This window comes from Heterodontus francisci, chromosome 31, assembly GCF_036365525.1.
Source record: "Heterodontus francisci isolate sHetFra1 chromosome 31, sHetFra1.hap1, whole genome shotgun sequence".
In the NCBI taxonomy this organism is placed as follows: domain Eukaryota; kingdom Metazoa; phylum Chordata; class Chondrichthyes; order Heterodontiformes; family Heterodontidae; genus Heterodontus; species Heterodontus francisci.
In genome coordinates, this window is record NC_090401.1 from 50,604,339 (window position 1) to 50,628,600 (window position 24,262).

The 24,262-nt window shown below is 41.8% G+C and overlaps 1 protein-coding gene across 7 annotated transcripts in view; it reads left to right on the plus strand.

Annotated features, from left to right (window-relative positions):
* Window positions 1–24,262, plus strand: part of pum1 (pumilio RNA-binding family member 1) — a 170,673-nt gene that overhangs the window by 113,340 nt on the left and 33,071 nt on the right. For all 7 annotated transcript variants that reach the window (XM_068011556.1, XM_068011558.1, XM_068011557.1 and 4 more), the window contains 5 exons: window positions 4,937–5,124; window positions 6,601–6,767; window positions 16,476–16,749; window positions 19,125–19,218; window positions 21,109–21,228. In XM_068011556.1, the coding sequence (XP_067867657.1) occupies window positions 4,937–5,124; window positions 6,601–6,767; window positions 16,476–16,749; window positions 19,125–19,218; window positions 21,109–21,228 (843 nt within the window). The remainder of the gene's footprint in view (window positions 1–4,936; window positions 5,125–6,600; window positions 6,768–16,475; window positions 16,750–19,124; window positions 19,219–21,108; window positions 21,229–24,262) is intronic.

Below are 24,262 nucleotides of genomic sequence, written 5' to 3' on the forward strand. Positions count from 1 at the left end.
TTTTACTGAAGCTGGCTTTGCACAGTGTTGGTTTTAATTGATTGATGCAATTTTTCACCAATGCAGATGGGTTACCAGATCTTTTGTAGGTCAAATACTTGAAGCTGTATAATTTTTCAAATTTAGACCAAGAATTTTGAGGATGAGGAAAGATCTGATAGATTTAACCCAGCGTAACCCCCATTTCTTATGGGGAAAAAAAGTGCCAGTTTCACTCAGTGGTAGTACTCTCACCTGTGTTAAAAGCTTGTAAGTTCAAGCTCCACTCCAGCTTTTGAATACTTAGTTTAGTCTGATGCTTTGGCGAAGGACTGGGAGAGTGCTGCTTTGCTGTTGGAGAGGGGGAGACAGTGGCATAGTGGAAATGTCATAGAACTAGTAATCCAGAGGCCCGTGCTAATGCCCTGGGGGTGTGGGTTCAAATCCCATCATGCCAGCTGGAGGTATTTAAGTTGTTAGTTAATAAGTTCAATTAATTAATATAATTATGAAAAGCTAGTCTCAGTAATGGTGCCATGAAAATTATCATTGTTGTAAAAACCCATCTGTTTCACTAACGTACTTCAGAGAAGGAAATCTGCCGTCCTTACCTGGTCTAGCCTACACGTGACTCCAGACCCACAGCAATGTGGTTGACTCTTCCCTGCCTTCTGAAATGGCCTAGCAAGGCACTTGGTTGTCAAAGGCAATTAGGGATGAGCAACAAATGCTGGCCTTGCCAGCAACACTCACATCCCAATAAAAATTAAACCGGAGCCCAGTGTGCCTGTTCAGGTGTGTGTACAAGATCTCATGCTACTATTTGAAGAAGAGTCTTTGTGTCCTGATCAATATTTACATCTCTGTCAACACCACGAAAAACACATTAATGGGTCAAATATTTCATTCCAAGAATGATTGCCTCGTTTGCTGACATAGCAACAGTGGCTACATTTCAAAAGTAATTGATGGGCTGTGAAGTGCTTTGGGGTGAGAATAATTACATAACTACGAGTTTTTGATTCTCTTGAGCCCATTTGTACAGTCTATTTCAGTGCTTCCACAGTCACATTGCATGCATATATTGCCCTTCAAATGAAATTCTTCTGCCTGAGTTCTCTTTTTTTGGTCTTAACTTGTGTCACTAAGACTGCCAATTTCCACTTTTGTAATCGCCAGCCTTCGCCCGTCTCAGTTCGTTTGCTACTGAAACACTCATTTATGCCTTCAGACCTCTAGCCTTGACTCTTCTAATGCACTCCTGGCTGGTCTCCTATGTTCCAAAACTCTGCCGCCCCGGTCTTAACTTGCACCACACCCCGTTCATCTATCACCCTTTTGCTCACTGACCTGCATTGGCTTACAGTCAAGCAGCTTCTTGATCTTAAAATTCTCATCCTTGTGTTTTCAAATCTCTCCAAGTCCTCCCCCCTCACTATCTCTGTAACCTCCTCCAGCTCCACAACCCTCCTGACATCGGCGTTCCTCTAATTCTGGCCTCTTGAACATCCCTGATTTTAATTGCTCCACCATTGGTGGCCACATCTTCAGTTGCCTTGGCCCTAATCTCTGGAATACCCTCCACCCCTCTACTTCACTTTTCCTCCTTTTAAGACACTCCTTAAAACCTAATTCTTTGATCAAGCTTTTGGTCATCTGACCTAATATCTCCTCATATGGCTCAGTGTCATACTTTGACTTATAATGCTTCTGTGAAGCACTTTGGGGTTTTTTTTGCATTAAAGGAGCTATACAAATTTGCTGCTGCTGTTCCTTGATAGTTAAACATTTCACTGTACTAAATAATTTGAATTAATCAGTCAGTAAACTGGGTAAGTCTATTGGGTGAAAGAACAGATGAACAGTTGGAGGTGGTAAAAAAACATTAATATGATACAGGACCAGTCTATACCTTTTTGAGGGGCAAGAGCTCTACTTGCCCAAAATAAACAGCCATGGACAATGAAAGAGGCAAGAGACAACATAAAACAAAAAAAAAAGCATACAACAATAAAAATGCTAATGGCAAGTATTCTGGCAAATGGGGAAAAATACAAAGAACAGTAAAGGATGATAAAACAGATGGTAGGAGCTACAAAAAGGAAGTATCAGAAGAAACTTGCATGGGATATCAAAATTGACAAATCTTTCCAGTTATGCTCGGCAAAACTGGGTGGTCAGACGCAGTGTCGGCTCCATGGAAATTGATAATGGTGATATTGTCAATGAATGACATGCACGGATATGTTGAGCAAGAGGTCAGCATGCTGGGAATCCCAAAATTGAATCAGGGTCATAGACTCAAGCAAAATAACTAATGAAGAAAATAATGATACTAGAGAATGACAAATACCCAGGACCAGATGGCTTCCATCCCAGGGTTTTAAAGGAAGTAGGTGAGAACATTGCAGCTGCCCTAAGTATAATCTTCTAAAGTTCTCTCAACTTGGGAACCATTCCTTTAGATCGGAAAATTGCACATGTCACTCTGCTATTTAAGAAAGATGAGAGAGGAAAACCAGGGAATTATAGACCAGTCAGCTGAACATCTGTTGTCAGGAAATTACTGGAGTCCATAATTAAGGCTAGGGTGACTGAACATCTGGAAAAATTTCAGCTAATCAGAGCCAGCCAGTTGGATTTGTAAAGGGCAAATCATGCCTGATTAACCTAGTGAATTATTTGACGAGGTGACTAAAGTATTGAACAGGAATGCCTTTGGATGTTATTTATATGGACTTCCCAAAGGTATTTGAAGTCCCTCATAAGAGACTGTTAGCTAAATTTGAAACCCGTGGAATTGAAGGCAAATTATTGACCTGGTATTGGTTGAACAGCAGAAGACAGAGTAGGGATAATGGGCAGATACCCATTGGCTGAATGTGACTAGTGGTGTCGGAGCCTCAACTATTCAGTGTCTTCATTAACAACTTAGATGATGGGATAGAAAGCCGCGTATCCAAAGTTGCTGACAACACAGAGAGGAGGCATTGTAATCTGTGTAGAGGGAAGTATAACATTACGAAGAGGTATTGATAGATAAAGTGAATGGGCAAAGCTGTGGCAAATGGATTTCAGTATAGACAAGAGTAAGGTTATCTACTTTGGACCTAAAAAGGATAGAACAGGATACTTTCTAAAATGGTGAAAAGCTAAAAACTGGAGATCCAAAGAGACTTGGGGGTCCATGTACATAGATCATTAAAATATCATGAACAAGTGCAAAAAAAAATCAAAAGGCTAATGGAATCGTGGCCTTTATATTGCTAGGAGTAGAATACAAAGAGATGAAAGTTATGCTTCAACTGTATAGAACCCTGATTAGACCAGACCTGGAGTTCTGTGAACAATTCTGGGTACCACACTTTCAAAAGCATATATTGGCATTGGAGGGAATGTAACATAGGTTTACCAGAACAATACCTGGACTCCAAGGAGAGATTAAACAGCCAGGGTTGTATGCCCTGGAATTTAGAAGTTTAAGGGGTGATTTGATTGAAGTTTTCAAGATATTAAGTGGAGCAGATAAGGTGAATAGAAACTATTTCTGCTGGTTTGGTGTCTCCAACTAGGGGATATAGTCTAAAAGTTGGAACCAGACCTTTCAGGAGTGAAATTGGGAAACACTGCTTCATGCAAAGGATGGTAGAATCATAGGCACAGAAAGAGGCCGCTTGGCCCATCGTGTCTGTGCCGGCCGAAAAGTAATCCACCGTCCGACATTTGGTCCATAGCCCTGCAGGTAAATGAAGGGTCTATTCACCTTAGCAGAGAGGTCAGTGATGAGGGGGCATAGATTTAAAATGATTGGTAGAAAAATTAGAGGGGAGATGAGGAAATGCTTTTTCACCCAGTGCCTGAAAGGTTAGTTGAGGCAGAAACCCTCAACTCATTCAGTAGGAGGCTGGTAGAAGTTTGGAACTGAAATCTGAAAATTGTTGCTAGATCAGTTGTTAATTTTAAATCTTGATAGATTTTTGTTAGCCAAAGATATTAAGGGATTTGGGACAAAGGCCGATATATAGAGTTGCAGATCAGCCATGATCTTATTGAATATTAACTGCCTTAAGGGGCTAAATGGCCTCCTCATGTTCCTATGTTCAGACAAGTCACTTTACAAATGCCTCTTTTCCAGAAAAATGAGCCTGACTTCCTTGACTCTTCCTTATAAATTCAGTGAATTAAAATTACTGAAATAAATGCATTAACGAACCACTGCAAGTGCAATAATTTGTTCATTTGTGGATGAGAAAGAGCCAAGCAATTTAGAAGTGTCACCATTTTCATTAAATGTAAATATCAATTTTTATATTGGCAGTAATTGCTCCAGACACTGTTTTGATCTTGGTCTTATGGCATACATCTGCAGGGAGACTCCGCTTTAGGGTGTCCTATCGTATCTAAAGTATTCTATCTATCTATGCTATTTCAGGAGTCTCAGTATGTGAGACTTGCCTGAAAATAGCACAAGCAGATCTCAGTGTGTGCAGGCAACTAACTATATGTATAATCTATTTGCTGTTACGAACTCTCAAATGCTGGGATTTGGAAAGGATTGAGTAATAAATTAGGACTAGAGTTTATTTATAAATACTGATTTAGAATTAGTTTTCAACTGCACTTTCTTTTAGAATGCCTTTTGGAACTGCAAAGCTGCAAAAAAAAGCTATATAGTTGAAGCCAAGTGTGGCATATCTAATGAAAGTGTAGTAGCAGAGAATGTAGTTGTCTAGGGCTACTGGCATTTAGTATTGCAATCTACTATTTAAAGACAAGCAGTTACATTTTGATGCGCATGGGTGATTTTACTTGTACCATCTGCGCAGCTGTCTTCCAATAAATTGTAACTGGGCTATGTGGTGCTCCAAAATGCCCTCGTTCCATGTCAGCTAATCTGGTATACCATATATTTTAGTAACAGGGAACTAATGTCTCTTTAATTCGTTCTCTCCCTCAGATCACTCTGTGTCACAGCCAATCATGGTGCAGAGACGTCCTGGTCAAGGTTTCCACGGCAGTAATGAGGTCAATTCTGTCCTGTCTCCACGGTCTGAAAGTGGAGGGCTGGGTGTCAGCATGGTAGAGTACGTGCTGAGCTCTTCTCCTGGGGAAAAACTGGAGTCATGCCTCAGAAAAGGGCCGTTTGTAAGTATTGGAAGCATTTGTTTTGCAATAAAATTGATACTGCAACTATGGAGGGAAGAAAAACCACACACTTCAACCAGTAACTTTCATGTTGTACAATGTGGTTTTTGTGCCACGCTATCATTTCTTCATCTCAAATTGATTCCAGCACTATCATTAGTATTTCACTCTGGTGTTATACAGTTCAAAATGGTCTCTTAAGTACAACCTAAGTTTGAAAGGGCAGATTCTGAAGTTATACTGCAAAGTGTAAGATGTGCCTACAGTTTAAGTAGATGGAATTCAGACTCTGCGCATAACACGAGGTTACCCAGCCCCCCCCCACCCTCTCCGCCCACCAAACCGTGGCTGTTAGCACCCGTGGAACCATAATTTAGCTAACTGCCCTGTGGTAAGTGACTGTTGTTCCTAGGTGAACTCTGATGATGAGCGTTGTTAGGCTATTTTGACCAAAGGGAGAATTGCATCCATGTGCAGCTTTGCCCTCACTTGATATCACTATGCAAAGATGCATTTCTAATGCTGGTTGCCAGATAGTGGGTAGGAGGGGAAACCCTAGGTGATTCCCTGGTCCATTGTCCCAAGGTCCATTATACTGCTACCACTGCCCAAGTTATTGAACTAGTAATCCAGAGGCCCAGGCTGATGTGTTGGGGGCAGTGGTTCAGATCCCACCATGGCAGTTGGTGAAATATAAATTCAGTTAATTAATAAAAATCTGGAATTGAAAGATCATCTCAGTGATGGTGCCATGAAACTATCATCGATTGTCATAAAAACCCATCTGGTTCACTTATGTCCTTTAGAGAAGGAAATCTGCCGTCCTTACCTGGTCTGGCCTACATGTGACTCCAGACCCACAGCAATGTGGTTGACTCTTAAATGCCCTCTGAAATGGCTTCGCAAGCCATTCAGTTCAAGAGCAATTAGGGATGGGCAACAAATGTTGGCCTTGCCGGCGATGCCCACATCCCGTGAAAGAATTAAAAAAAAACTTTCCTGTCTTGTATGGCTTGGCAACTGCTTGGACAAACTCTCTGAACCATTTGGGCACTTCTTCAAGTTAACATTTCTGTAATGAGTAATCCGTTCAACAAATACCTAATGTGCCTTGAGCAGCCCTCTTCACTTTCTCTTTCACTATTTGTCAGTGGTGAAGTTGTTCAAAACTGTGACTCATTAACTTAGCTGTCCTTTATACTTTTACCAGTGCACCTCTTGGGTTCTACCTGTGTTTAGTGTTGATGCTTCCTGAAGGCTAATTGCAATGCTTTGAAAATCATGTTACTTAACCTTGTGTAAAGGGGCTTTCCAGACTTCCGAGGAGTAGTAATGATACTCTTTATCAGTTCTGTGCTATCTGATTTGTACACTTTTTCAGCTGTGTGAGTAATGTTGTTTAGACCTATGACTGTGTTGGTACAGCACTTTACCTTTAATAAAGGTGCTTTCTCTGTTGTTGCCCACTCCGTTTAGGGTTCTGGAGACTCTGAGGCTCATAATGAAAAGGGAGACAAGAAAGGAAAATCTTCATTCGATGGGGATAAGATGGGGGACTTGAAGGAAGTGGAGGATGACGGGATTGATAAAACAAATGGTCTGGTGGTACAAAATGGCATAGATTCTGATGTTAAGGACTTCAGGTTTGTAGTAAAAGATTACAATGTTCTTGTTTCACATAGCCTTATTCACATATCAAAAATGTTAAGTCTTGTATTGGATTTATTAGGATATTTGCCCCTCGGTGATTGTGACACATCTTTTCATTTTGAGCCAATATCAGAATTTTTATATCCATTGGCACTGAAAACAAAATATTACAGATGAAAATATCATTGTGTCCGAAAGCTTGCTTCAATGCTCCAGTGTTGTTACAGGAATACCACATTCAGGTTACATGACTTGCCATATCTTGAGAATGTACCAAGTACACCATCTTTGTGGCAAATGTTGGAAGTCCCTTGGCAGGTATGAAGACATTAATCAGGTCAGGCCTTCTCCTTCTACCACTCCCCACCCTCTGGGGAGAAAAACTTGGTCTTCAGAAATTGAAAAATAACTTTTCAAGTACAATTGACTGAAGAGGATCTGACTAATAAAAAGTCAACACATGATTGCATGCAGTAGCAGTCACACAATATTGTATGAGATTTAAGTACACATAAGCAGCAGAAAAATGACTGCAGTGTATCTCACATACTTAGAGTGTGTAGTCTGCTCTGCTTGCAATGACGGTTGGAGCAGAAGAATGTTGTTGGATGGGACAGCGGTTTATAGAGAGCTGTGTGGTTGTTTATAGCATCAGCAATTGCCTAGTCGAAACTTGACAATTTTTGTTCTGCTGGTTCAATATCCATTTAAAAAAAATAAGTAATACATACTTGCCTGAGACCACAGTTTGAGTAGCATGTGCAATTTTGGGCTGCACACTGCAGGAAGGATGTCTAGGCAATAGAGTGTGTACAGGGCAGATTCACTAGCTTGCTGTCTGGCATGAGGAAATACAAATGTGACTGAAGACCTGGAATAGGGCTGTTTACATGAGAACAGAGGAGATTATAGGATGATTCGACAGACATTTTTAAAATCCTGAGGGGGTGGCATAGAGTAAGTAAAAAGAATTTTTTTCCGGTGGCTGAGGTCCAGAATGAAGGGATGTTGAAAAAGGATAGGCACATGATATTAGGGCTACTGCTTGTGTGGCGGTTAAACACCAAGGTGGACTGTTTGGGTTGAATTGCCTGTTACTGTGTTTATTTGCGGTAACACGCCATTTCCACCCCCCCCCCCCCCCCCCATCCGCCCTTCACTATACAATCTTCCAGATTGATGAGTCTTGGATGTAATAATCTTGACAACTGACAAGTATTCTGATTTTTTGCTTTTAAGAGTACTGAGCTCCATTGAGATGAGTATCACTGTACAAGACCAAAATCTCACTGGTGAAAGTCATTAAGTTATTAACAGAGTAACAGGAAGTTGAAACGTGTCATAATTAAAGTGTTCATGTTTGCTGAAGGCACTATTTTTCCAATGCATTTGCTCACGTGTGAAGCAAAACATTTTTTTCCAAGTATGTATGTCCAGCACAATGCTGGGTTTGATCAGCCAGTGTGGTAGACTTATTTCACTGCTCAATTATTGGCCTTTCAAACTAAGGGCAGCGCAGTGGTTAGCACCGCAGCCTCACAGCTCCAGCGGTCCAGGTTCAATTCTGGGTACTGCCTGTGCGGAGTTTGCAAGTTCTCCCTGTGACTGCGTGGGTTTTCGCTGGGTGCTCCCGTTTCCTCCCACAGCCAAAGACTTGCAGGTTGGTAGGTAAGTTGACCATTATAGATTGCCCCTAGTATAGGTAGGTGGTAGGGGAATTGTGGGGATGTGGTAGGAATATGGAATTAATGTAGGATTAGTATAAATGGGTGGTTGATGGTCGGCACAGACTTGGTGGGCTGAAGGGCCTGTTTAAGTGCTGTATCTCTAATAAAAAAAAAAGTAGATGCAAGCTATGCAATATTTTTTATTTAGAGATACAGCACTGAAACAGGCCCTTCAGCCCACCGAATCTGTGCCGACCAAGAACCACCCATTTATACTAACCCTACATTAATCCCATATTCCCTACCACCTACCTACACTAGGGGCAATTTACAATGGCCAATTTACCTATCACCTGCAAGTCTTTGGTGGTGGGAGGAAACTGGAGCACCCGGCGAAAACCCACGCGGTCACAGGGAGAACTTGCAAACTCCACACAGGCAGTACCCAGAATTGAACCCCGATCCCTGGAGCTGTGAGGCTGCAGTGCTAACCACTGCGCCACTGTGTGCTGAACAGTTGAGATCTTTTGAACCCTCAAGCACACCTGCACTCTGCCGTGCTTTCTGAGTAAGGAGTAGCAAGGTGAAACAATGTGATTCAGTACCCTGTTGCTGTGGGGTGTCCAGTGGCGTCATAAGGTGACTCAGACATTCAAGAGAGAAGTTAGGAAACGCTTCTTCATGTAAAGGGCGGTAAAAGTGTAGATCAGGGTTGTCCAACAGACGGCCTGCGGGCCAGGATTCGGCCCACCAAAGGTTTCCATCCAGCCCGCAGATGTAGACAGTACCCGAGCCGTTGCTCATACTCTCCAGGGAACCGTGACTGGAGATGAGAAATTCTACATTGGCAGACCGGCTTTTAAAAAAGATCGCAAGTCAGTTTCACAGCTGACAGATCCTGACATCAGGAGTGGCGGGGGGGGCGGTGGAGAGAGAGAGGGGGGGCGGGAAGGAGAGGGGGAGAGAGGGAGGGGGTGTAAGAGTGGAGAGTGGGTCAGGGAGAGAGGGAGAGGGTGGCGGAGAGAGAGAGGCATGGGGGGGGTGGTGGTTGGGGAGAAGGGGCACTGGGAGAGAGGGGGCAGGGAGAGAGAGTGATCAAAATCACCCCTGACAGAATGACATCTACCAGAATATTCCGCATCACTACAAGAAGTGTGCGGGCGAACATTGACTACTTGTGCAAGCAAACAAATGCTAGGTATCTCACTGAATCAGTGTCCAACATAGTGACTAGAAAGTAAGTCAATAAATTTGTCTTCTCATTTAAAGCTTCGTCACAAAATGCAGCTTTGTTGTTGTTTTGATTAATATCAAGATAAATTTTAATGCCTTTATCTTTCTGAAATTGTGTCACCAATCCCCCATGTAAGACAAAAATTGTAATATGGCCCCCCACACGAGCAGGTTGGACGACCCTGGTTTAGATGGAATTCTTCCCCAAAAAGCAGCAGATGCTAGCTCAATCAATAATTTTAAGTCTGAGATTGATAGATTATTGCTGGCTACAGGTAGAAAGGAATGTGGAGCCAAGGTGGATGGTTGGAGTTAGAGTACTGATGAGCTGCGATCTCATTGAATGACAGAACAGTCTCGAGGCTAAATAGCTTCCTACTGTTGTGATTTTTTTTTATTTGCTTAAGGATGTGGCAAGTGCTGGCTAGACCAACATTTATTGCCCATCATTAGTTGCCCTTGAGAAGGTGTTTATGAGCTACGTTCTTGAATAACTGCAGTCCATGTGAGGATGCACACTCAGTGCTGTTAAGGAGGGTATTCCAGGATTTTGATCCAGCAACAGTGAAGGAATGATGATATATATCAAGTCAGGGTTGTGTGTGACTTGGAGGAAAACTTGCAAGTGGTGGTATTCCCATGCGCCTGCTGCCCTTGTCCTTCTAGGTGTTAGAGGTTGCATGTTTGGAAGATGTTGTTGAAGGAGCCTTGCCAAGTTGTTGCAGTGCATCTTGTAGATGGTATACACTGTGCGCTGATGGTGGAGGAGGGAGTGAATGTTTAAGTGGTGAATGGGGTTCCAGTCAAGGGGGCTTCTTTGTGCTGGATGGTGCTGACATTCTTGAGTGTTGTTGGAGCTGCACTCATCAAGGCAAATAGAGGGTATTCCATTATACTCAACCTTTTATTTATTCGGGAGATGTGGACGTCACTGGCTATGCCAGCATTTATTACCCATCCCTAATTACCCTTGAGTAGATGGTGTTGAGCTGCCTTCTTGAACCGCTGCTGTCCTTGGGGTGTAGGAACACCAATAGTGCTGTCAGGAAGGGAGTTCCAGGATTTTGACCCAGCGACAGTGAGGGAACGGCGATATAGTTCCAAGTCAGGATACATACGAACATACCAACATACGAATTAGGAGCAGGAGTAGACCACTCGACCCCTCAAGCCTGCTCCGCCATTCAGCAAGTTCATGGCTGAACTGATTGCTCCACATTTCCACCTACCCCTGATAACCTTCCACCCCCTTGCTTATCAAGAATCTGTCTACCTCTGCCTTAAAAATATTCAAAGACTCTGCCTACACTGCCTTTTGAGGAAGAAAATTCCAAAGACTTATGACCCTCAGAGAATAAAGTTCTCCTCATCTCTGTCTTAAATGGGCGACCCCTTATTTTTAAACAGTGACCGCTAGTTCAAGATTCTCCCATAAGGGGAAACACCCTTTCCACATCCACCCTGTCAAGACCCCTCAGGATCTTGTATGCTTCAATCAAGTTGCCTCCTGTTCTAAATTTCAGCGGATACAAGCCTAGCCTGTCCAATCTTTCCTCATATGACAGGCCACCCATTCCAGGTATTAGTCTAGTAAATCTTCTCTGTACTGCCTCCAACACATTTACATCCTTCCTTAAATAAGGAGACCAGTGCTGTACACAGTATTCCAGATGTGGCCTCACCAATGCCCTGTATAGCTGAAGCATAACCTCCCTACTTTTGTATTCAATTCCCCTCGCAATAAACGATAACATTCTATTGGCTTTCCTGATTACGTGCTGTACCTGCATACTAACCTTTTGCAATTCATGCACTAGGACACCCAGATCCCTCTGCATTTCAGAGCTCTGCCAAATCTCACCATTTAAATGATATGCTTTTTTATTCTTCCTGTGTGTGATTTGGAGGGGAACTTGCAGGTGGTGGTATTCCCACCACCTTGTGCCCTGCAGAGGGTGGACAGGCTATGAGGAGTCGTGAGATGAGTTTTTCACTGCAGAATTCCAAGCGTCTGACCTGCTCTTGTAGCCACAGTATTTATGTGGCTGGTCCAGTTTCTGTTCAGTGGTAACCCCCAAGATTTTGTTGGTGGATTTAGCTATAGTAATACCATTGAATATCAAGGGGAGCTGTTGGATTCTCTCTTCTTGGAGATGATTATTGCTCGGCACTTGTGTGGCGCGAATGTTACTTGCCACTTATAAGCCCAAGCCTGAATGTCGTCCAGGTCTTGCCGCATGCGGGCGCGGACTGCTTCATTACCTGAGGAATTATAATGGAACTGAACATTGTTTAGTCATCACTGAACACCCGCAAATCTAACTTCATGTTGGAGGGAAGGTCATTGATGAAGCAGCTGAAGGTGGTTGGGCCTAGGACATTGTCCTGAGGAACTCCTGCAGCAATGTCGTGGGGCTGAGATGATCGGCTTCCAACAATCACAACCATCTTCCATTGTGCTAGGTATGACTCCAACCAGCAGAGTGTTTTCCCCCAATTCCCATTGACTTCAATTCTACTCTGGCTTCTTGATGCCACACTCGGTCACACACTGCCTTGATGTCAAGGGCATTCACTGTCACTCGCATGTTGTGTTTCATTCTCTTCTGATGTGTGTGCCTTTGACCAGATGCTAACCTATGTCCCATAAATCTATGTTGTAAGCTGTCGATATATCAACATACTTGACATACAGGCCACAGTCCCCTCTTGCAGCTTGGGCACCAGCATTTATGTTCCTGCAAGTGTTAAATACTGATTAAAACATAGGTTATATGGGTGGCGCAGTGGTTAGCACTGCAGCCTCACAGCTCCAGGTACCCGGGTTCAATTCTGGGTACTGCCTGTGTGGAGTTCGCAAGTTCTCCCTGTGACCGCGTGGGTTTTCGCCGGGTGCTCCGGTTTCCTCCCACAGCCAAAGACTTGCAGGTGATAGGTAAATTGGCCATTGTAAATTGCCCCTAGTGTAGGTAGGTGGTAGGGAATATGAGATTACTGTAGGGTTAGTATAAATGGGTGGTTGTTGGTCGGCACAGACTCGGTAGGCCGAAGGGTCTGTTTCAGTGCTGTATCTAAATAAATAAAATAAATTAACTTTTGGGTTTTAAACTGTCCATTAAAAATGTAAGCTGATATATTTAGCATTCTGACAATTTGCAGTTACATGGAATCTGCAGCGCGACTTGACCATTTAGTCCAACAGAGCTGTGCCAATGTTTATAGTCCACTTGAGCCTCTAATTACACCTTTCTACCCTGTTCCCGTGTCCCTCTGTTCCTGTCTCCCTTATTTATGCATCAAGCCTCCCCTTAAATGTATCAATACTCTCTCCAACTACTCCATATGATCCTTTAGGGGGAAGCGATCATAACATAGTAGAATTTCAAATTAGTTTGAGGGTGAGCAACTCTGGTCTCAAACCAGTGTCTTCAACTTGAACAAGGGCAATTACAGAGGTATGAAGAAAGAGTTGTCTAAAGTGGGCTGGGAAGATAGACGACAGGGGAAGTCGGTAGATGAGCAGTGGCAGACTTTTAAGCAGATATTTCATAACAGTCAACAAACATTTATTTCAGTCAGAAGGAAGGACTCAAAGAGAACAATGAACCACCCGTGGATAACAAAGGAAGTTAAGGAGAGTATGAAATCAAAAGCAAAGGGGTACAATGCGGCGAAAACAAGTGGAAGGCCAGAGGATTGGGAAGTTTTTAGAAACCAACAGCGGATGACTAAAAAAGCTAAGAGGGAGAAAATTGATTGAGAGTAAATTGGCAAGAAATATAAAAACAAACACTAAGAGCTTCTATGGGTATATTAAAAGGAAGAGAGTAGCTAAAGTAAGTGTGGGGCCCTTAGAGAATGAGAATGGGAAATTAATAGGGAACAGGGAAATGACAGATAATTTAAACCAATATTTTTGCATCAGTTTTCACAGTGGAGGACACTGTAAACATCCCAATAATAATAGATAAACAAGGTGTAAATGGGAGGGAGGAACTTGTCACAATCTCCTATCACGAGGGAAAATGTGCTGGACAAACTGATGGGACTAAAGGCAGACAAGTCGCCAGGACTTGATGGCCTGCACCCAAAGGTTTTTAAAGAAGTGGCTGCAGAGATAGTGGAGGCATTGGTCATAATATACCAAAGCTCATTGGATTCCGGTAGGGTACCAGCGGATTGGAAAACCGCTAATGTGACACCCCTATTCAAGAAAGGAGGGAGACAGAAAGCAGGAAACTATAGACCAGTTAGCTTAACATCAGTCATTGGGGAAATGCTTGAGTCCATTATTAAGAAAGAAATAGCAGGACATTTAGAAAAACATCATACAATCAAACAGAGTCAGCATGGTTTCATGAAAGGGAAATCATGTTTGACAAATTTGTTAGAGTTCTTTGAGGATATACAAGCAGAGTGGATAAAGGGGAATCAGTAGATGTGTATTTGGATTTTCAGCAGGCGTTGTATAAGGTGCCACATAAAAGGTTATTGCACAAATAGGAGCTCAGGGTATTGAGGGGTAATGTGTTGGCATGGATTGAGGATTGGCTAACACACAGAAGGGAGAGAGTCGGGATCAGTGGGTCTTTTTCAGGTTGGAAAGCCGTAACTAGTGGGGTGCCGCAAGGATCAGTCTTCGGATCTCAGCTATTTACTATCTACATTAATGACTTAGAGAAAGGGACAGAGTGTAGTGTATCCAAATCTGTTGTGATGCGGACACAAGGAATCTGCAAAGGGATATAGATAGGTTAAGTGAGTGGACAGAAATTTGGCAGATGGTGTTCAATGTGGGAAAGTGTGAGGTAATCCACTTTGGTCGGAAGAATAAAAAGGCAGATTATTATTAAGATGGAGAAAGACTACAAAATACTTCAGTACAGAGGGATCTAGGTGTTCTTGTGCATGAAACACAAAAGGTTAGCATGCAGGTGCAGCAAGTAATTAGGAAGGCGAATGGGATTTTGGCCTTTATTGCTAGGGGGTTAGAGTTTAAAAATAGGGAAGTCCTGTTACAACTGTACAGGGTGTTGGTGAGGCCACAACTGGAGTACTGCGTACAGTTTTGGTCCCCATATTTAAGGGAGCATATACTAGCCTTGGAGGCAGTTCAGAAGAGGTTCACTAGGCTGATTCTTGGGATGAAGGGGCTGTCTTATCAAGAGCGGCTAAACAGCTTGGGCCTTTATTCATTGGAGTTTAGAAGAATGAGAGGTGATCTTATAGAAACAGATAAGATTGTAAGGGGGCTCGACAGGGTAGATGTTGAGAAGATGTTTCCACTAGTGTGGGAATCTCGAACTAGGGGGTATGATTACAGAATAAGGGGGCAGGCATTTAAAACTGAGATGCGAAGGAATTTCTCTGAGGGTGGTGAATCTCTAATTCTCTGCCTCAGAGAGTTGTGGAGGCTAGGTCACTAAATGTATTGAAGGAGGAGGTAGATAGATTTTTGAAATCTCGGGGAGTCGAGGGTTAGGCAGAGCAGGCCCGAAAGAGATGTTGAGGGCTGGTACAGATCAGCCATGATCTTATTGAATGGTGGGTCAGGTTTGAGGGGCTGAATGGCCTACTCCTGCTCCTATTTCTTGTGTGTTCTGCATCTCACCACTCTCCATGTAAAGAAATTCCTCCTAAATTCTTTATTTGATCTGTTGGTGACAATGCTATATTTGTGCCACTTTGTTCTGGGCTCAACCACAAGTGGGAGCTGTTTCTCCACATCACCCTATTGAACGACTGCATAACTTTACAAAATCTCTATCATGTTCTGTTAATCTTCTCTTCCAGAGATTAGAGCCCCAGCCTGCTCAATCTTTCCTGGTAGTTGCATCATTTCCATTCTGATAACCTCCTTGTCCTGCACTTTTGCCAATGCTTTAATATCCTTTTTTAACTCTTGGAGATCAGTATGAACAGTACTCGTGTGGCCTAACCAAGGTTCTATATACATTTAATGTTATTTCCCTGCTTTTGTATTCCATTCTTCTAGAAATGAATCCCAGTATCTTGTTTGAATTCTTGCAAGGCCTTAATCAATCTGTGTTGCTACTTTCAGTGATTCATATATTTGTATATCTTTACTTTTCGACCCCATGTAATTTCTTACCTTCCAAGGAATTAAGTGGCCTCATGATTCCAGTTCTGTTGAAAGGAAGTGAAAAATGGTCAATTTTCCTATTGTATGCCACATACACTAGGATCTGGCCAACTGGGGAACACTTGCACTTTATATAATTTCAAGCATGTGATCCTCCCTAATATGTTTTACATAATGTAGCATTTGAGGAACATTCTGCGGTTGTTTTCCCTTTGTCAGCAGCACATGGCTTACTGTGAAACTTTTTTTCGATTAGTATAAAATGGCTCAACGTCCATATAAGAGCAAATTTTATCTCCTTGAGCAATGTCTCTTTTGCTCATTAAATGAGGCTTTATCTTGTGGATTTTAAGTTCTGTGCCAACTTTGGAAACTTGATTATTGATTCATGGGGGTGGCATTCATCTTTTTGAAAGAAAAACTAAATATTTAATATTGCACGATGACCAAGACTCTCTTAAACACTTGCTGTAAACCAAATAATTCTGTGCAAAATTTTGCAATTAACATTTTTTTATGTAAATTCAAATCTCCAGATCGACACATTTCTACTACATATTCCATTTTATTTTCCTGTGACTACTGATTTAAATTTGTATGGTTGCTGTTAAATATATGTTTCTTTTGGTATAAGCATTGCTAAGAACAAGGAGACGTATTTTGGTCGCAAGAATGATGAGTAATCTTTCTTTGTGTAGTCGTACCCCCGGCAGCTGCCAGACCTCCCCAAATGAGGTAGTGGATCTTCTTGGACCCAACCAGAACAGTTCAGAAGGCCTGGGTCAACTGGCCAACAGCAACAGTGTAAAACCCACAGAAGACTTCAACAATGTTGAGTCACAGAATGTGCCCTTGGATTCTATGGAACCTGTGGGGCTGGACTCACTACAGTTTGATTATTCCAGTAGCCAGGTGCAAATGGACTCTGCAACAGCTGCTGTGAGTCTGTTTGACTACAGCTCACAACAACAGGTTAGTTTACTTACATCTCCACCACGGAGTTTGAGATCGAGAAATAAAACATCCACCAATCCATTTTTAACTAGTTGATCCTGTGATGAGAATGGTGTATATATTTTATATGAACTCTGAGGAGGATAGTGATCAACTTCGAGAGGGCATGGACAAGCTGGTGGAATGGGTGGACATGTGGCATATGAAATTTGGTTCATTTTGGTAGGAAGGATGAGGAGAGGCAATATAAAATGAAGGGTGCAATTCTAAAGGGTGTGCAAGAGCAGAGGGACCTGGGGCTATATGTCGACAAATCATTGAAGGTGGCAGGGCAGGCTGGGAAAGCAGTTAATTTTTTTATTTAGATTTGATTTAGAGATACAGCACTGAAACAGGCCCTTCGGCCCACCGAGTCTGTGCCGACCATTAACCACCCATTTATACTAATCCTACACTAATCCCATATTCCTACCACATCCTCACCTGTCCCTATATTCCGCTACCACCTACCTATACTAGGGGCAATTTATAATGGCCAATTTACCTATCAACCTGCAAGTCTTTTGGCTGTGGGAGGAAACCGGAGCACCCGGAGGAAACCCACGCAGACACGGGCAGTACCCAGAATTGAACCCGGGTTGCTGGAGCTGTGAGGCTGCGGTGCTAACCACTGCGCCGCACTTAATAAAGTGTACAAAGTCCTGGGCAAGAGAGTACAAAAGCCAGGAAGTTATGATGAACCTATATAAAACGCTGGTTTGGCCTCAACTGAAGTATTGTGTCCAGTTCTGGGCACCACACTTTAAGAAGGATGTGAAGGCATTAGAGAGGGTGCAGAAAGGATTCACGAGAATGGTTCCAGGGATGAAGAACTTCAGTTGTGTGAGTAGATTGGAGAAGCTACGGCTGTTCTCCTTGGAGGAGAGAAGATTGAGAGGAGATTTAATGGAGGTGTTCAAAATGATGACGGATCTGGACAGAGTAGTTAGGGAGAAACTGTTCCCATTGGTGGGAAGGATTAAGAACCAGAGGACATTGATTTAAGGCGATTGGCAAAAGAAGCAACAGCAACAGGAGGAAAAACTTATTTACGCAGCAAGTGGTTAGGATCTGGAATGCACTGCCTGAGAGTGTGGGGGTGGCAGATTCAATCAAGGCTTTCAAAGAGACTTGGACAATTATCTGAAGAGAAAACATTTGTAGGGCTACGGGGAAAGGGCGGTGGTGTGGGACGAGTTGAGTTGTTTGTTGAAATAAGACAGTCAGCTACAACTGCACTGATCACTTCAGTTAAAAGGTCTGTCATTACTGTAGCACCTAAGAAACAGTCTTATGATTAATCCAACAGATGTGTGCATTCTTCATGAACCAAAAGTAAAATTCATGGTACTAAAGTCTCTTTTTTAAAAAATAAGTATTTAAAATTGAAGCTTTTTGAACATTTGAAATTACAAAACAGCTTATTAAAATTGTGATTATTTAAGTAATTCATTCTAACTAATTCAATAGAGTTGATTTAGACCTTGGAAACTGTAGATCTGTCAGTAATTAACCTGGGCAGATGCAAGTTAACCACAGAAGAAAGTAGGTTTCAATGGAATCTGAACAATGTATTCTATATAGATGGGGAAAAAAAAAACTGTTAAGAAAGTTAACTTACGAAATACATATTTCTCTTTAAGCTGCATTACATAGTGGACTTTATCGAGAAATAATAAAAAAGAAATGAAACCGCAAACACTTGAAATCCATTGGTAATAACAAGCATGTCAATCACTGTCTGTAAAATGAAATTTTGAGTGTAACCTTTTGTCAATTGCACTCAACGTTAACTTATTTTTTACAGATCCTGACTGATCTGTGCTTTTCTAGCAGAGGTTCCTCTACTGCGGGTATGCTCCATGTCTCTCTGGGCTGAGAGCACCAAGTACCCAGCAACATGTGGCATTACAGCTGAAAAGCACTGCCTGACACTTTGGGGTTTAATTTTCTCCTCCTTTCATTGTGGTGCTAATTGCCCTTGCAATGTGCCTCATTGCTACTGGGAAACTGGGTTATTCTTCCAATGTATTGTGAAACTCATCTATCCCTAATTTCAGTATAGGGAATAACGTTCATACGTATGATATTGTAGCTCTCCAAAAAGTACTACTTTTACAGAAACATTTTGGCTCACCTTTCCTTAATTTGAGCCGACAGGCAACCTCTCAAAATCTTTCGCTGCTGGATGAGCGCCGCTGAATTTCCCTTAAAATTTCATGTTGCGAAGTAGTAGTTGTTGACATAAGAGGTCCATGGAATTGTAGGGGTCAATGACAACTGAGCTAAATAATGGCATAAATATATTGCATTAGTGTGTTTGGTGTATTTTAAAAACTTCTCTTTTTGTTTAGCTATTCCAGAGGCAGAATGCATTGACAGTTCAGCAGCTGACAGCTGCACAACAGCAGCAGTATGCACTTGCAGCTGCCCAGCAGCCACACATAGGTAAGCCATTTCTAAGAGCATCTTGTTATTAAACCAGCTTGTGCACCTATTGTGCACCCACTTAAGTGTCTTTTAGGAGATTATTTGGTCATTCTGCAGTTAGTGCAATCCTCAGTATTTAGCTGTGCTAAATGTGGAACAAATGAGCTGAAGGTTTGTCAGCAGATGAAATCCAAGCTTTACAGGCGAACTTAACCTTGGTAGTGATTGTATGTAATTTGGTGGCTATCTAATGTAATGGGAGGGGAGGTGACAGTAAATTTTGGAGGAAATACTTACTAATGGCTAGAATGACATCTGTGTTACTTGGACGAGAGCCCAATATAATTGGGACCTAGACTTAATGTTCCTGTTTATGTTCATCATTGACTTCTGGAGCCATTGGGTACCCATAGCAATGTGTCAATATGTTGAGCTGTACTATTAAGTGTGATCATAGAGATTCGAGATAGCCATTTAAATTAAATGTGTTTGGATGGCTGGCTAAGTATTTTGTTGAAGGATTTCAAAATCAACTCATAACGTTAGCTTTTCATCTGTTACTTATGTCCTAACTGTTGTAATCATGCTTGAACAAACTGAATATTAGAATTAAATTAAGTTTAATTACATTTTGGCAACTGGTTGGAAGGGGTAAATGGTTTCTGAAACATAATGTGCTACTTAAATTTTAAAGCTGCGGGTTTCCCCTTGAGGAATTTTCAGCAGTTAAGCTGTGACACCGTCCTTTATTAGATGTGTTGAAGTCCCTGAAATTATCATTTTATCACAGTACAGTGCTGCTGGACTGTCAAAAGGCATCAGTAGCATTGTAATGCTATGCTGCGAGATTAAATAGTCCATTTCTATACAGCTTAGTGACTCAAAAATTCAGGGCTAACAGGAGAATACTTGAATTGCTTCACTGAATTGCTTTACATGTGAAGTGGCTTTTTGCTCATCAGACAGAATAAAATAAATTTTATTGGATTTAGACAGCCTTATGCAGAAATATACCAGTGTCGCACCACTTAACCTCTGCATTGATTAGATTGAAAAGCCGCTTTTTTTGGTTGTAACTGGAAACGTTGCATTCACTGCAAATGCCTGGAAGTGATGGCACTCCTGGCCCTCAGTCGGAAACCATTCAGTATCGAGAACTTTTTATGTCGTCTCGGGATCTGGCTGGGGGTTGGGTGGGGTGGTTAAAGTAAGTCTTATCAGTGTTTGCGGGCTAGCTGCACAGGGTGGCTCTTTGGTCTCTGCTGGAAAGACATCACTTGGTACATTTATCAACTCAAGCAGCGGGAAGTTCATTGTCCTTTTTTTATTTCATTTCAAACTGTTTGTAGTACATTTCTTGGCTACTTGCAAGCGATACCAGTGCACCATTCCACTGCAACTGCAGGTACACAAATTAAATGCAATGTAGTAGGCACCTCACATGATGCATTAGACTAAATAAATTTGAATTACTGTTGCGGTGTGTATATATCAGGTTCTCCTTTTGTTATGTTTTGTGTATCTGCAAAGTATTTGACCCTGAGCTTTTAAGCAGCAATGATTTGTTAGTGCTAGTTCGAATCAGCTTCCTATTGAGAGTGTAATCTGATTTTCCCCTGCAACAAATAGTAAGTTTTAGAGTACCATAATTGCAGAAATGATTTTCTTTGGGTGTGTTGTAAAAAAGATAAGAGCAATGACTTTTAATTACTTGCATGTTAAAGGCTATTGATTTGTGATTGTGGTTATATTAAACAGCATTAATTTACAACATTGCAAACGTGTGTCATTTTCCGTTTGTATTTGCTTGAACAGTGACGGCTGTAACTGGACCACTGCTCTCTTGTTTAAAAAAAAATTGAGATGTCATTCCAAATACTTTATGTAGGTTTTTTATGTGTTGCACAGGTATGTTTTCAGCAGGCCTTGCTCCAGCAACTTTTGTTCCTAATCCGTACATCATTAGTGCAGCTCCTCCAGGTACAGACCCCTACACTGCAGGGCTTGCTGCAGCTGCAACTCTAGCAGGTAAACTTCAGCCATGATCTGAATGAAGAGAATTAATGCTGCTTGATGATTTCTTTCCTCCCCAATTCCCCCAGTAGAAGACACTTAGTGATCTGTGAAGTAGGAGATGAAGGGGAAAAGAGAAATTCCACATTCAAATAATAAATTGTTCTGGATGGAGAAGGCTGGTTGAGCTGAATTGTCTTTTACATTCTGGACTTCATTTTACCTCAACTGGTGTGTTTTGTAGTAAGATTTCATGTAGCCTGATGAGTTTAATGGGTTGGGTTCATTTGTAACTGCCTGGAAGTGATGGCATTCTTGGGACTCTCAGCCTGCACTTGTAGAGGTGTAAATTTGAACCTGATCTGCACAAACATTATTTCACTGAGCCGAGTTGTAAATTCGTGGAACAGGCTCCATTTGGGAGATGGTGGAAGCAGATAGCATTGATTCAGAAACAAATCAGATAAGATTTCTTTCAGAAAATAACATTTTGAGCTACAATGAGTAATTTGAAACATAGAATGTGCAGCATGCTTGGAGTCACAGGTGACTTTTGACCTATGGTTCCCTTAGCTTTCTACCACTGTGGGTTTTCCTCACCCTCATGTCTGGGTTTGAGGTGGATTTAATTGATGAGATCGATTACCATGATTACTGAACAAATACGTTATCATTGTGTCATGCGACTGCCAGAATGGTAGAATGATGGACTGTGGTCGTTTTACGTTGGCAATTTCTTTGTTCTAGCCATAAGAGACCTGTGACAGGTTTGACTATAGGGTCATACAACCCCACAACACCCAAAAGTGTTTTTTTTAAATTGTAGCCTGATGGAGATTTGGAATGCAATTTTCAGCTTTCTGAATGTGTGCACTTTGTAACAAATACCAGCTGAGAAATCCAGGATTAGAATCTGCAGAAAGTGAGCTGAGTGTGCAGCCTTGCAATATTTGAGAAACTATCATTTGACCCAGTAGCCCATGAGATAGTTCTGATAAGATCATGTACCACATGTTAGAGTTGGTTTTGTGAGAAGACTGCCATATCTCGCAGATGATAGGGCACAGTGAGTGGGGATGGTTTTGACGTGGTCTGTTCATAGCATGTGACAAGTTCGACAACTAGAGATGCGTGCTAAAAATTGGAGTGTTCAGAAAGGCAGCTGTGTGTGTCCTTGTAGACTATTCTCTCCAAAACCTTGCTGTTCACTTTCACACTGATCATTGTTCTGTTAATATAATTGGTTTGTGTGTAGGGCTGTGTTGGAATGTGGCCACCAAAGGAAGTTCATATCCCAAGATCAGTGCAAGAACTCTTATATTGAATGTTTTTGTTACTATAGGCTTTGTTTCAGTTCTAGCTGATGCGTGTGAAAAGTGGCAAAAGACCATTGGCTAGCAAAGATTTTCTCTTGGGTGTGAGGCCAGAAGAGAGAGAATTACAATTTCTAGTGTTTACAAGTTGATGCTGATGTGTGACTGCTGAAAGGGACAGTGAACTGAAGGAATGGTTTGTCTGTGGTGGACACGTGTACTTGATACTGCCAATTAAAAAAAAAATAACGCACATTAATAAAGGTAATTTGTGTAGTTTATTTAATGGTTATTGTTTCATAGATTAATACTGTTTAGAAGATTTTTAAAATACACGCTTAAGGGATATTATCGCCATTCACTTAACATGTAGATTTTTTATATAGATTTTCATTTACCATTGACCAGAAACTGACCATATAAATACTGTGGCTACAATAGCAGGTCAGCAACTAGGATCTCTGAGGCAAGTAACTCAGCATCTGACTCCCAAAGCCTGTTGTTACGACCAAGGCGGGAGCAGTGCAGTCTTTTCAAGTTCCACTTCTCCAAAGGTCACAACATATATTTTAAATGTTTACCCAGTTACTTTATCCCAGAATAAAATACACCAATCCGGTTTCTTTAATAAACAACAAAATTATCAGTTTATTATAAAACAAGTACGAAGTACCAGTAACGAAGCAAAGCATTAACACTCAGATTGAAATATGAAAGGTCCCTTTTTAAATACCCCACACACAAACTCATACACACACTGAAAAAAATCAAATTCTCTCTGCCGAGCTCTTTTACACAAAAAAAAATACTTTGGCCAAATACTTGCTAATTCTTGAAAAAAAGAGGAGATACGGAAGGATGTCCATTGTCCCTTTTGGTCTAGTGTCTGGTTATACGGAGATGGGTCACTGGGATCTTTTCTGGAGTAGTTCGTTCTGGAGATGTCAAGAAATAGTCCGGTAGGCTTTGCAGGAGAAATGTGGCATCAGGGGGTTTCAGTTATCACACTCTGGATTCACAGGGTCTTTACAAAGAGGTAGAGAAAGAGATGAACTGGGTGTTTTTCTCTTGAAAGGTTGATCTCCAACTGCTTTCAAACACAGTCCACACCCCAACTGAACCAAAACGATTATCTCAGAAGCGAAGCCCCCAACAGCAAGTCAGAACCTCCTGACCACTCATAACTCTTGACATGTTACTTCTCTGTAAACATCTCCCCCAAGTCACCAAAATTTCTGTTATTTAAATTAAGGCATATGATGGTCAGTAAAAGTTGCTTTTAAACACAACATCTCAAGTGTCCTTTCAGTGAACTTTCAACAAAAGAGTCCAACATCTATGAAATTTTCAGCAAACCAAAACTGAATCCATTTCCACCATTTAAATAGGCGTCCTCAAAAAATATTTTAACAAAAGAAATGGGAGCACTTTCATAACACTGTCCACCATCTACAAGGCGAGTCAGGAGTGTGAATATTCTCCATTTGCCTGGACAAGTGTGGGTCCAACAACACTCGAAGCTCGACACTATCCAAGACAAAGCAGCCTACTTGATCGACACTCCATCCACCAGCTTAAAACTCCACTCCCTCCCCCACCGATGCACCGTGGCAGCAGTGTGTACCATATACAAGATGCACTGCAGCAACTCACCAAGGCTCCTTCAACAGCACCTTCCAAACCCGTGACCTCTACCACCTAGGATAAGAGCAGCAAACGCATGGGAACACCACCAC